A 13862-nucleotide genomic window follows, 5' to 3' on the forward strand; every position below is an offset into this window, starting at 1 on the left:
TCACTGTCTGTCTTGCTGTCACCTGACCGAAGGAACGGCAGGTAACTTTTCCCCCTTCTGAGCTTTCAGAAGCTGCGGTTGGTACTCTGAGAAACAAAGCGGGATAAGGTTTGCCCGCCGCTCAAGTCTAAGGCCTAAGATAGCATTTCACGACGTTCTCCCTCCTGACCTACATTTGGAAAAGGAGACTGCTTACCATTGGCCAGGTATGACACCGTAGCCTTTTTGCCTGATTGAGTCTAAGCAGAGCAAAAGCTCTTTGGAAAAAAAAGGTGCCGAAGAAGAAGGAAACGCTCCGCTCAAGTCAATGAATAAGTAATGGGCCCGAAAAAGAAGACAAGTTGGTGGAAAGGGATAACGAAAGATACAAAAGGAAAAGAGGATTTGATCAAGCCAAGGGGAGAAAGGAGGAGCAATTTTAAAAGAGGAAGACAAGCAAGGGCACTTTCAACTTATGGGATTTTTGATCAGAGGAGGAGAGAAAAACTAAGGCACAACCATCAAGGAAGAGACAGAAACAGATGCGGAGAAGTTAGAAGTGAGCAAGAACATTGGAAAAGAAGGCAACTAAAGGGAGCATCAACTAGAGGATTTGCTGTTGAAAAAGAAACCCCAAAAGAAAAATTGCAATGAGGGCCTGAATGATATAATGAAAGAGAGGAGAAAGAGCAGGTGATAAGTCCAGGAAGATGTATAGATCATCTGAGGAAGAAGATGAAGAAATGGAGGAAGAAGAGGAAGAAGAGGAGGAGGAAGTGATAGAAGAAGTGATTGAAAAGAAGAAACCAAGGGCTACATCGGAGGAAGAAGGGAGTGGTGATGAGAGGAAGAAAAGGAAGAAGAAAAAGAAGAAAGAGTATAGTGGTAGTGAGACCGAAGACGATGACTATGGAGAAAAGAAGAAGAAGAAAAAGAAGAAGAAAAAGAAGAAGAAGAAGAAACACAAGAAATCCAAGAGCAAAGACAAGAAAAAGAAAAAGGACGACGAGAACTTTGCGGCGATGTACGAACAGGAGCTTCGGGATTACCATTCAGACTCGGCCCATGAATCGGAAGATGAGTACAACAAGAAAAAAGGTGAGTGTGGAGAGCTAATAAGCTGCTATTCATAACAAGCAGAGCTCTAGTTTTAATAATGTTTCCATTATTGAGAAATGTGCAGAACTGGTATGGTGAACTGGATTTGGATCCATCCACACCAGGTATGAGCAAACTTTGGCCCTCTAGGTGTTTTGGACTTCAACTCCCACAATTCCTAACAGCCTACCAGCTGTTAGGAATTGTGGGAGTTGAAGTCCAAAACACCTGGAGGGCTGAAGTTTGCCCATGCCTGATCTATACTGATTAATGCAGGTTGATACCACTTTAACTGCCATGGCTGAATGCAATGAAGCATAGGAGTTGTAGTTTGGTGAGGCACCAGTGCTATTTGGGAGAGAAGACTGAAGAAGAATCAAATTCCAACTCCCATTATTCTGTAACATTGAGCCATGGCAATTAAATTGGTGTCGAACTGCCTATATTCTACTGTGTAGATGTACCCTGAGTGTATGATGGAGACTCTTGGTCACATTCTGACTCAGCCATGAAATGATCTGGTTTGTTTTACCCATTGAATTTACTGTAATTATTTTTGTGTTGACCCAACATTCAACAATTGATCCAATGTTTATGCTATAGGTAGCAGTAAGCAATGGGATTCCTGTCTGAGTGTGTAAATGTATATTATGTTCATATTATGCAACCTGATGTAGTATCTCAACCCTTAGGCCTTTCTTCATGCTTTTGGAATCATAGAAGCATAGGACTGGAAGGAGATAGTCTAAACCTCAGTTATGTAGCAATACATAATCATCAACACACTCCTGAAATAAGGCCCACCAACCTTTGTTTAAAGACCTTCTAAGAAGGAGAGGTCTACTACCACATGGGATAGGCTATTCAACTGTTCAAATAGCTCTTCTGAACCTGCCAAGAAAATATTCAACTTAGTAATTTAGGATTGCTATGTTATTTTAGTGTGTATCTGTGTTTTCGTCAGAGCTTTGAATAGTTGGGTTGCTGTGAGATTTCCAGGCTGTGTGGCTATATTCCAGAGGCATTCTCTCCTGATGTTTCACCCACAACTATGGCAGGCATCCTCAGAGGTTGTGAGGATTGATAATCCATCTACACTGTGGAATTAGACCTCACAACCTCTGAGGATGTCTGCCATAGATGTGGGTGAAATGTTAGGAGAGGATGCCTCTGGAACATGGCCATACAGCCCAGAAAACCCACAGCAACCCAGTGATTCCAGCCATGAAAGCCTTCGACAGCACTTAGAATAGTTGTCTTCAGTCTGGAACTCCCAAAGTCTATGCTTGCTAGGGGACTGCTAAGTGTTGTAATCCATCGTTTCCTAAATTTTGGTCCTCTTGGCTTCTTGGAGGTTAAGGTTTTGTGGTGTCTTCTATTCTTGTTAATTAAAAAATTGGAAAACTGGATATACTCATCCTGCCTGTGGGGTGCAGTTCTATTCTACTTCAGTGGGTCTGTCAAGACACATCACACAACTTATCTCTTGAACATGAAGCTTTAGGGTCACTACGTATTTTGGTGACTTAAAATAGATGCTCCGTGACAGACATTGCAGATAGTGAGAATATATAGAAAACTGTATATTCATATAAATCTTTAAACGGGCTGCGCAAGCACTCTTAGGCAGAGATGGCTAAGGACCAAAGCTACACCTCCAATGATTCCATAACACTGAGCCTTCTTAGTTCAAGTAGTGTCACACTGAATTCATTCTGCAGCGTAGATGAACTCTTTAAAACTTGGTTCACAGTTGCACTTCCTCTTCTTTTGTGGCACATCTTTAAATCTGGAGGAGAACTGCCCAACATGGTGGCCTATCAGTCATTTCAGTATGCCATGTGCTGTGTGTTTGTGTTACCAGATATTTTAGATCATTGTGGTTGTTGTTATTATTATTTATATACTACTAGCCATCCCCTGCTACACGTTGCTGTGACCCAGTCTGTGTTTTGTGTGTGTATATATATGGTTTTGTGCATGCATTGTAAATTATTTATTTATTTTTGCTTTTTACGTCCCTTCCACTGCGTTTTCCCATATTTTTATGAGTGATGGTTACTTGTTGGCCTAATAAGCATATTGTGCCCAAATTTGGTGTCAATTTGTCCAGTGATTTTTGAGTTCTGTTAATCCCACAAACGAACATGATATTTTTATTTATATAGATTAGCCGTCCCCTGCTATGCGTTGCTGTGGCCCAGTCTGTGTATAAGTGTTTTGTGTGTGTATATATATTTGTGTATATGTGTATATATGTGTGTTTGCATTTATATATGTGGTTTTGCACATGCGTTGTAACTTTTTTTTTTGCTTCTTAAGTCTCTTCCACTGTGTTTTTCCATGTTTTTATGAGTGACGGTCACTCGTTGGCCTGATAAGTGTATTGTGTCCAAATTTGGTGTCAATTTGTCCAGTGCTTTTTGAGTTATGTTAATCCCACAAATGAATATTACATTTTTATTTATTATAAAGTTTGTTTATCTAAAAATAGATCCAAAGTGATTAACAACACTAAAAAAATACAGTATACAGTATAAAACTCAAAAACATACCAGTTCTAAGCAAACATATGGACTGATGAACTAGAGGCAGTTGACTTCAAAGAATGAAGTGTTTTTTCCCATGTCAGGAGCAACTTGAGAAACTGCAAGTCGCTTCTGGTGTAAGATAATTGGTCGTTTACAATGACGTTGCCTAGGGGACGCCTGGATGTTTTGATGTTTTACCATCCTTATGGGAGGCTTCTCTCATGTCCCCGCATGGGGAGCTGGAGCTGAGAGAGGGATCTCATCCGCACTCTCCCCGGATTCGAACCTGTGACCTATCGGTTTTCAGTCCTCCAGCACAAGAGTTTAACCTTAATGAAGTGGTAGCAAGCCATTACTTATTTCAGTGGGCCTTGACCAATGCAGGCATGGTTTGCTCATAGAGAAAAACCCCAAGCCTGGATGAGCAGGTTTTCTGTGATTGTGGAACAAATACCTTGAATGGGAGGTAAGGTCTCACATTATGACATTCTCAAGGCACAAAAAAACCCCAAGAAGAATTGCCTATCCATTCAGGTATTTAAAAACCTATTGCTATACCTAAACATACCATACAACAGCTATTATTTATTTATTTATTAAAATATTTCTATCGCCTTTCTCAGCCCGAAGGCAACTCAAGGTGGCTTACAAGTTGGGAGCAATTCCACATCCAGAATCCAAAGCCTATATCATCTAATATTTCTGGGAGCACCTGCAAGTCAAATGGCTCCCTAACATTGGTATATTGGTGAAAATGGATAGATTACAGAAAAAAGAGCTGAATGTTGCCTGTCTTCTCCAAAGTAAAAATTCTAGATTAGATTCTGCCCATTTCTGAACTGAAGCCTGTCACCACTTTGATGAAACCAAGACATTTGTATTTCTCCAGCTTCCAAAAAAAGGAGATGGAGGTTTTGCTTCTGGTTTGGATACCAAATGACTCAAGAGGCACTCTTCATGTGATGACTCAGAAATAATGTTGGACTTAGCTCACTAATCAAGCGTTAAGGGATCCAGACAATAGCTCACTTCTCTGAGCCTCCTGGTGCAAAGCACTATTTTGGTTTGTGAATGTAGGAGGCAGGGCATTAGCTCTTTGTGCTAAAGTTACATGACATGCAGGGAACAACTAGAAGTGGCGTCCAGGCATGGTTTTGTTATGGACCTTTCCTGAAGCTCTGTCCAAAAGTATACAGAAAGCGTCCCATCAAGGCTAATTTTTTTAATTGGTTATTTGGTTAGAATTACTTTTGATGGTGTAAAATAATTGCTCGGTGCATACGTCAGAATAGTTTTTGAAAACGTTATGTTACAACAAGTACACTTAAGCCTTATAATGATCTGCATTATAATGGTCAACGTAGACTTATGTAATGCAGATTGAACTGCATTGCACTGGATTATATGACTCCATACTGCCATTTAATCCAGTTCAATGTACTTAATTTGCATTTTGAAACTGCATTATATGGCAGTGTAGATGGAACCTGAGCTAACCATGAGCAACACTCATGGAGATTGGTAGATGTTAGATAAATGTAGTTTTTGGTCACTTGAGAGATGTTATTAAATATAGATCTATATTATACCCCATATAATATAATATCGGTGGTGCAATGAGTTAAACCCTTGTGTCAGCATGATTGCTGACTGATAGGTCAGCGGTTTGAATCTGGGGAGAGCAGGTTGAGCTCCCTCTGTTAGCTCCAGCTCCTCATGTGAGAACATGAGAGAAGCCTCCCACAAGTATGGTAAAAATATCAAACATCTGGGCATTCCCTGGGCAACGTCCTTGTAGACAGCCAATTCTCACATAACAGAAGCAACTTACAGTTCCTCATGTCGCTCCTGACACACACAAAACTCTCAGATTCAGAACGTGTGCTGTGAAGGAGCTGAGGCCAATCCAAACGGACAAGAATGAGAAATGACTTCTTAGGCCTCCTTTTACACTGCCATATAATCCAGTATATCCAGTGTACAATATCTCTAGTCTTCCCTGCCAAATAATGCTGGTGCCTCACCAGTTCCCATGATTCCAGTCCATAGCATTCAGCCCTTGCAGTTAAAGTGAATTAGATCTGGCATAAATTAGAGCTTTCCAACCATTTCATGTTGGTGACATACTTTTTCGACATGCATCATTTTGCAACACAGTAATTCAGTTTTACTAGCAAATAAGAGGTTAAACCAACCCCCAGGAAGAGATGCCTACATAAATTATAATAACGAAATGATATCTCATGAAATCCTATCATAGAATCAAAGAGTTGGAAGAGACCTCATGGACCATCCAGTCCAACCCCCTGCCAAGAAGCAGGAATATTGCATTCAAATCACCCATGACAGATGGCCATTCAGCCTCTGTTTAAAAGCTTCCAAAGAAGGAGCCTCCACCACACTCCGGGGCAGAGAGTTCCACTGCTGAACGGCTCTCACAATTAGGAAGTTCTTCCTCATGTTCAGATGGAATCTCCTTTCTTGTAGTTTGAAGCCATTGTTCCGCGTCCTAGTCTCCAGGGAAGCAGAAAACAAGTTTGCTCCCTCCTCCCTGTGGCTTCCTTTCACATATTTATACATGGCTATCATATCTCCTCTCAGCCTTCCCTTCTTCAGGCTAAATATGCCCAGCTCCTTAAGCCGCTCCTCATAGGGCTTGTTCTCCAGACCCTTGATCATTTTAGTCGCCCTCCTCTGGACACATTCCAGCTTTCATTTATATATATATTTAAATATATAAATGATTTGTAAGGTAATGTAATACATTTGCAAGATTTTTACCATTTATGAATAGCAATATGTCAATATGTGCAAGAATTAAAAATGTTTAACACTAATAAACACTCATTATTTTAATGATGAGATTGATGGGATGAATGCCTATTTGGTAGAATAATAGATAATGACACTCACATTTCTCCATCAAGCATTTTTAAGCTTGATGATATTAATGGTGTCATTGCTATTGCTTATTTCACATAGACTCAGAGGTGTATTGTTACTTCTGCTTGAAACACCTACACACTACAGTCAGCACACTAACGTGCCACGATACAAAATTTGAAATGCTCTTGAGTAGATACACCCAATAAGATCCATTTTTTCTTTGAGTTCATGATTTTTCCATCCTTTTGTGCCTGCAGTCTACGAAGTGGTGACAGTGACAGGAGATATCCGGGGAGCAGGCACTGATGCCAATGTCTTTGTGATTCTTTTTGGAGAATTTGGCATCACCCCAAAGGCCCATCTGACTAGCAAGTGAGTACTTTGAGATCACATGCACTTGTTGTTGACCTCGAGTTGTGACGCCGTTATGAATGATGTAGTTGCCAAGGATCATGGTTCACAGATAGATGAAGCACACTTTGAATGCATGGATCCTGCATGGGTTTCTTAAGCATGAGCAGAACACATGCACAAGTAAATCCCCTTGTTGTCACTCAGATCTACAGTACCCATTCAGACTTGTATTTTATTTCTATTTAGTAGATTTATGGCAAGCTCTTTAAGTGTGAAACACATCCTAACCAGATTACAGAACTATGTTTTATCCTATTTGCAGATTTCATTAATATACTCTCTAGGGATTCCTAGGTACTTCAGTACAACTCTGTGGTTAGATCTGCCAAAGGTTGGCCATAGAGTTATTTTAGAGGACCTAAAAATTCTTAGAGAAAACATTTTTCTAGGTCCTCCAGCTGGACGTTCTGCTCCAAGTTGATCCTAGAACTATGCTGGAAGTCTAGAGAGAACATTTCCTTAAGTATTTTCTAGTCCTCCAGAACCATTCTATGATATGCTTTGGCCAGAAGCCCAAGACATTTCTCCTTTTGAGTAATTAAAATAGAGTTCCAGATTATTCAAAAACCGTATTACACTAAGGGTCTTGGAATGGATCCCTGGTATAATACACAGGTCTACTCTATATGAACTCATTGACTCTGGTCTACTCTATCTGTTCTACCAACTCATCGGCTCTGGCCTACTCTATACAAACTATGCCAATTTGGATACAAATTCATTCGATCCTCTTGTTTGGATAACAGTTGAGAAAATTTCTCTTTCTGTAACAATGCTGGGAAAATCTAGGAGCTGTAATCCAAATAAGCCACTCTGCTTGATCCACATTTGGACATGAAGGAGAACTTGGTCTTGATGGCTGAACTATATTACACTAAGGGTCTTGGAATGGATCCCTGGTATAATACACAGGTCTACTCTATATGAACTCATTGACTCTGGTCTACTCTATCTGTTCTACCAACTCATTGGCTCTGGCCTACTCTATACAAACTATGCCAATTTGGGTACAAATTCATTTGATCCTCTTGTTTGGGTAACAGTTGCCAAAATTTCTCTTTCTGTAACAATGCTGGGAAAATCTTGGAGCTGTAATCCAAATAAGTCACTCTGCTTTGTCCACATTTGGACATGTATGAGAAATTGGTTTTGATGGCTGAACTTCTCTATGATTGTAACAGGAAAGAGACTTATCTGATCCTTTCCTCTTTATTGTGTAGCTGGAAATTGTGTAGCTTTCCAAGTGTTGTTGGACTATAACAACATTCTGTACGATCACTAGGGCAGTTGGGACTTGCAAATCAGCAACAGCTGGAGGATTACTGCCACTCCTGGGCTGTATTCACACAGCAAAATTATAGCAGTTTTGATACTAGGAAACCAGACCCCAAATTATAAAATAATATAAATATATATGAATTAAGAGACACAGTTCCATTGGGACTTATAGTGAATGAACACGCTCTTATCTTATAATAACTTCTGTTCATGAAGAGACTTTGGCATGCTGTCTAAACATTCCATAACTCCCTTACAATGATCTGGGAGATGAGAGGGAAGCATTGAGTGAATTTGCATCATAGGTCCTGGGTCTGTTTTCTGCTTTTCCTGATATCATCTAGGCCAGTGGTTCTCAACCTATGGGTCCCCAGATGTTTTGGCCTCCAGTTCCCAGAAATCCTAACAGCTGGTAAACTGGCTGAGATTTTTGGGAGTTGTAGGCCAAAACACCTGGGGACCCAAAGGTTGAGAACCACTGATCTAGGCTACCTGTAGGAATGACACCTTGCCCTTACAACACCCATTGAAATGGACATCGTCTTCAAGCACTTATTATACTTTGGACTAACCTTGTTGTGTCCACTACAGCCAAATCATTAAGCTCATCATGAGCTCACCACCCATCCTTTCCTTTCCCATTGTGCCTCTCTCAGAGGCAGAGTTCTAAACAGATGGACACTTCAGATAATCCAATTGCAGTTCATTTGAGTTTTCTAGCACAACAAAGACCAACCAGCAATGGTGTTGGAGGGAATTCCCCGGCAACAGGAAGCAGATCCAGTTTCTGAGACAATCAGGAGCTGGCACAGGTCTCTTGAATAGCTATCAAATGAAATAAAAATGGCTGTATTTACAATTGAGGTAGTCAGTACTTTGGAGTGCTTTTTCTGCTGCCACCCTCTTTGGCCACTGAGAAAAAATCTCTGATTTGCTTTAGACTCGTCTGTGTCTCATTTGGCCTTTTGGAAAGCTAGAGAAGCCGGGCCCCTGAACTTGCAGTTCTTGATGTAGCTGAAATAACTTTAACTGCCATAGCTCATTGCTGTGGAATTCTGGAATTTGTAGTTTTGTGAGCCACTCCCACTTACAAATCGCAGGACTCCATAGGATGGAGCTATGGCAGTTAAAGTGGTGCCAAACTGCTATAATTCTACAGTGTGGATGGGAAGTTGGTCATAACAAAGAACAGCACAACCTTGTATGTGTTTACTTAGAAGTAAGTCTCCTTGAGTTCAATGGGACTTGCCTCAAGGTAAGTGCATAATGCAGTTGCACATTCAACCTCTTTTACCTCTAGAGCCAAAATGTTTGCCGTGCCTGTTTCTTTTCCCTTGGATGCAAATGTGTTTTGGAATATGCTAATCTTGTGTCGTAACTCCACATTTTCTCCGTTTCCACAGCTCCGACAAAAGGTATTTTGGCAGCTGTTTTAAATGTTGCCTTCAAAAGAGCTTCTTTCCCCAGCGAAGCAACTCAAAATATGAAACTCTTGAAAAGCCAAATAATATGGGAATGGTAAAGGAAATACATGGAATTTCAGACCTGTTTGCCATATTCGATCCAATACCTTGAAAGGCCTTAGCAGATATTTTTTGAGAGCTGCTCAAAAAGAAATTTCTTCCTTCCAAGGAAGAGGAGAGAAACTAAATAGTAGTAGAAAGAGTCATATATAATAATAGTAATAATAGCAGCAGCAACAACAACAACAACAGTTATTACAGTCAGTCCCTACACAGCTTTGGGTTTTTTTACTTTTGTGGACTTGATTATTCACAGATTTTATTTAAAATGTACTTTCAAGGAATCTCTAGTCTTTTAGTGCTACTCTATTGTCAACTTCCATCAATCATGTTGGAAGACTTTGAGATTTCTAGAAAGAACATCTCTCTAAGAACCTTTAGGTCCTCTGATGTGTTTCTGTGGCCAGCATCCCACAGAATCTCAATCTGTGGGTCCCCAGATGTTTTGGCCTTCAACTCCTAGAAATCCTAATAGCTGCTAAACTGGCTGGGATTTCTGGGAGTTTTAGGTCAAAACACCTGAGGACCCACAGGTTGAGAACCACTGCCCTAGAGTCATACCAGAAGACCTAGAAGTTTCTAAAGAAGTAAAAAGAAGCAATTTATTGGTTTGTGGTTATTCACATTTGTAGGAGTCCTGTGCCCCTAACCCCAACAAATTTGGAGGATGTGGCAGCATTATTATAATAATAAACCTATCTCCCCGGAGGGACTTGGGGTGGATTCCAAACATAAAAGGCAAATATTCAGTGCCCAAACACAACAACAATTAATGAACATCGACAACCCAACAAATAAAAACAAATTATGCCTTAACAACTAAAATCAAATGAAAAATACAACCTGTTATATCAGATATAAGACAAAATATCACACATCAAATAGAAGCATCAAGTTTCCAGTCTTTGGGGGCAAATAGATTGATTGTTGGTCAAGATATCTATGAGGTGGTTTATTACCTTGGGATTCAAGGTGGCCTACAACAGTTACAAGAAAAAGAGATAGGAAATTGCAAAATACAAAGGTTAAAAAGTGATTAAACTACAAAAAAATAAAAACCAATTGTAAACATAAACCAATACCAATACACACACACACAAAATAACCAATCGAAAATTCACCACACTGTTTAGTTGGGAGGGGACATAAATAATATGTCCTCAAAAGTCTGTAGAAAGATAGTCAACTTGCTTGGGAAATAGACCACTTGGGAAAGTGGTGTCAAACTGTCTCCTTTGGGGACAGTTTGACACCACTTTTACTGCCATAACTCAATCCTATGGGATCCGAAGAGTTTCAGTTTGTCAAAACCCCAGTACACTTTGCAGAGAAGGCTAAAGACCCTGTTAAGTGCCATAATTCAATTCTATAGGATCCTGGGGGTTGTAGCTTGACACGGTCCTTAGAAATCTTCTTCCCCAAAATGTGATGGTGTTTCACGAAACTACAACTCCTATGAATCCATACCATTTTGCCTTGGCAGTTCAAGGGGTGTCAAACTGCATTTATTCCACCATGCAGTTTCCTATGTCTCCATCACTTTGCAGAAAAAGATAATTTATCTGGCTAAGTTAGGAGACAATTATTCTAACCAGTATAGTATTGATATTTATAAGAATTGGCCACTCTCTCAGTTTCTCCCTCTTTCGTGGAAGTGTTATAGCTATAAGAGCAGTAGGAACATGATGCACTCCTCACTTGATCATGTTGCAGTTCATGGGATATGGCAAAAGGATGGAATAGCATGCATTTCCCTGTGAGCTGTTTTCTAGAGCATTCATGGATTAAAAGCCTTGCAAAATGCATGACGTTAAAGAAAAAAAAAACCTCAACAACACCTCTGTTTTACTCCATGCTGCAGAAAAGATAAAATGGCACGCCTTTCCTCCAGGGCAGTATTTCTGTTTGTTCTCCTTTCCTGGCTGCAGACTGGTAACCTCCCCTCCTTTTTGCTCTCTGTGTCGCATGACAATTTCACCTCCACGTTTTGGTTAATGCAGTTTTGAAAGATTTCTCACAACCAGGCATGCTGGAGTCGAGTGGATCACCATGTCATAGACATAGACACATATAAGAAATGTCTGTTCTACAGGATCTCCAAGCAGACCCTTTTACTTAATAGTATGACAGTTACTATCATGTGTTAATTGCACTATCATTACACTTTGATTTCAGGAGCTGCTCTGCCTTTGAAAGGAGCAAAACGGATGTCTTCCGAGTGAGGACCAACAATGTTGGTACTATAAAGAAGATCAGGTAATAGGACTGGGTTACCACAATTCAGGTTGATTTTTTGGACACAGTTGGTCCTCTGCATTGGTGGGTTTGGCTTTTGTGGATTTGATTCAAATATTCTCTCTTGGAATCTCTAGGTTCTCCAGCATGACATTATGGTCAGTTTCAGCTGGAGGTTGACCACAGAGTTACAATGGATGACTTAGAGATTCCTAAAGAAAGCAATCTCTCCTCCGTCATGTGTCTCTCTTTGGATTTCTACTTTTTCAGTTTTGCTTCCCTCCTCATTTTTTAAACTAGAAAGCCCTCGTCTTCTTTCTCTTCCTCCTGCCTTTGTCCTTACTTTACCTCCATTGGTACAAACTGGGTTCTGAGAAATTCCTTGATAACTCCCAGGATCCCCTTCTGGTAACATATCCAGACTCTATTGCAGTTGAGGAGGCTTTTCTGAACTTCTTGTGAAGTTTTTATAATTAGGATCAAGTCCAAAATTTAGGAAGTGGAAAATTTACCACTTTTCTTAAATCTTAGCATTCTCTCTTGAGTCTCCATCTCTTCAATAGGCCATACTTGGTCAGGATGTTCATTTATTGCAGTGGTTCCCAACCTGTGGTCTGTGGACCACCAGTGGTCCCCAAGAACTAAAATATGGTCTGCAGCCTCACCATTACGACACCATTGCAACAAAAGCAACTGGTTTTGCAAAACCCTCTTATAGTGCTGAGGCAATGGGGATGTTGGGAGGAAAGAGGCTGACTACCCATGAGAGGTGTGACAACAAACCTCTTGACTGCTTCTTCTTCTCCTCTTCCCTCCCCTTGAGAGGAGCCATTCCATGTGGTGCCCGGAAGCAAGGGTGCCTTGGTGTCTTTGTGTTTGGGCCTGTTTCTGGGGTGCTGATTTAGAAAATTGCATTGGATAGACCACATCAGCTCTAGATTATTAAATATGATTTTCTGTGGGCGAGCAGATGGCGACTCCTGGATAGCATATGTTCTGTATCAGAAACTAGAGCTGATGTGATCTATCCAATGCAATATTCTGAATCATCACCCCAAATAACCAAGCTGAATCTGAAGTTGACCAAAAATGATTCATAACCCTTTTGGTACTAATGTCAAAAAAAGGTTGGGAACCACTGATTTATTGAAAACCTTCTGCTGTAAGATTATGGTCCATCTCTGATAAAAGATGTGTGACTGGATAAAACCTTAATGAGATTTTAAATTGTGTTTAAACTGTTTCTAATCTTTATTGGTATGTAAACAATATGATAGACTATGAGTACACTACATAAACACAGCAATGAAACACCACAGTAGATTGAGTACTATAAACCATTACCCTAATCTACCTCCCCAGAAAACACATGAAAAAAATGGACTTCTTACCATTTAAAATATGTTAAGCCCCTTTGTACTATGGTTTTTAATTAAAATTATATCATTTGACTTAAAGGAGCCCCCGGTGGCGCAGTGGGTTAAACCCCTGTGCCAGCAGGACTGAAGACCAACAGGTCGCAGGTTTGAATCTGGGGAGAGGCGGATGAGCTCCCTCTATCAGCTCCAGCTCCTTATACAGGGACATGAGAGAAGCCTCCCACAAGGATGATAAAAACATCAAATCATCGGGGCGCCCCCTGGGCAACGTCCTTGCAGACAGCCAATTCTCTCACACCAGAAGCAACTTGCAGTTTCTCAAGTTGCTCCTGACACAACAAAAAAATTTTTTTGACTTAAAGTGTCGCAATCTTCACATCTTGCAAGTATAATCTCTTCTTACTTTTTTTGTGAAAGATGAAAAGAATTAATTTCCAATGTTTTATGAACTTTCTATAATCAAAGTAGACAATTTATCTATTTCAGCCATTTCAAAAGCTTAAAGAAACTACTTCTATGTTTGTAGCCGAATGAGTATT

The 13862-nt window shown here is 40.2% G+C and overlaps 1 protein-coding gene across 1 annotated transcript in view; it reads left to right on the forward strand.

Moving 5' to 3' along the window:
- Positions 1-264: 264 nt before the first annotated feature.
- The window catches only part of LOXHD1 (lipoxygenase homology PLAT domains 1), a 269577-nt gene continuing 255979 nt past the window's right edge, over positions 265-13862 (forward strand). Inside the window, exons 1-3 of the mRNA XM_067464668.1 lie at positions 265-1077; positions 6752-6866; positions 11885-11965. Of these exons, the coding sequence (XP_067320769.1) occupies positions 690-1077; positions 6752-6866; positions 11885-11965 (584 nt within the window). The 5' untranslated portion in view covers positions 265-689. The remainder of the gene's footprint in view (positions 1078-6751; positions 6867-11884; positions 11966-13862) is intronic.

This window comes from Anolis sagrei, chromosome 2 (assembly GCF_037176765.1).
Source record: "Anolis sagrei isolate rAnoSag1 chromosome 2, rAnoSag1.mat, whole genome shotgun sequence".
Lineage (NCBI taxonomy): Eukaryota > Metazoa > Chordata > Lepidosauria > Squamata > Dactyloidae > Anolis > Anolis sagrei.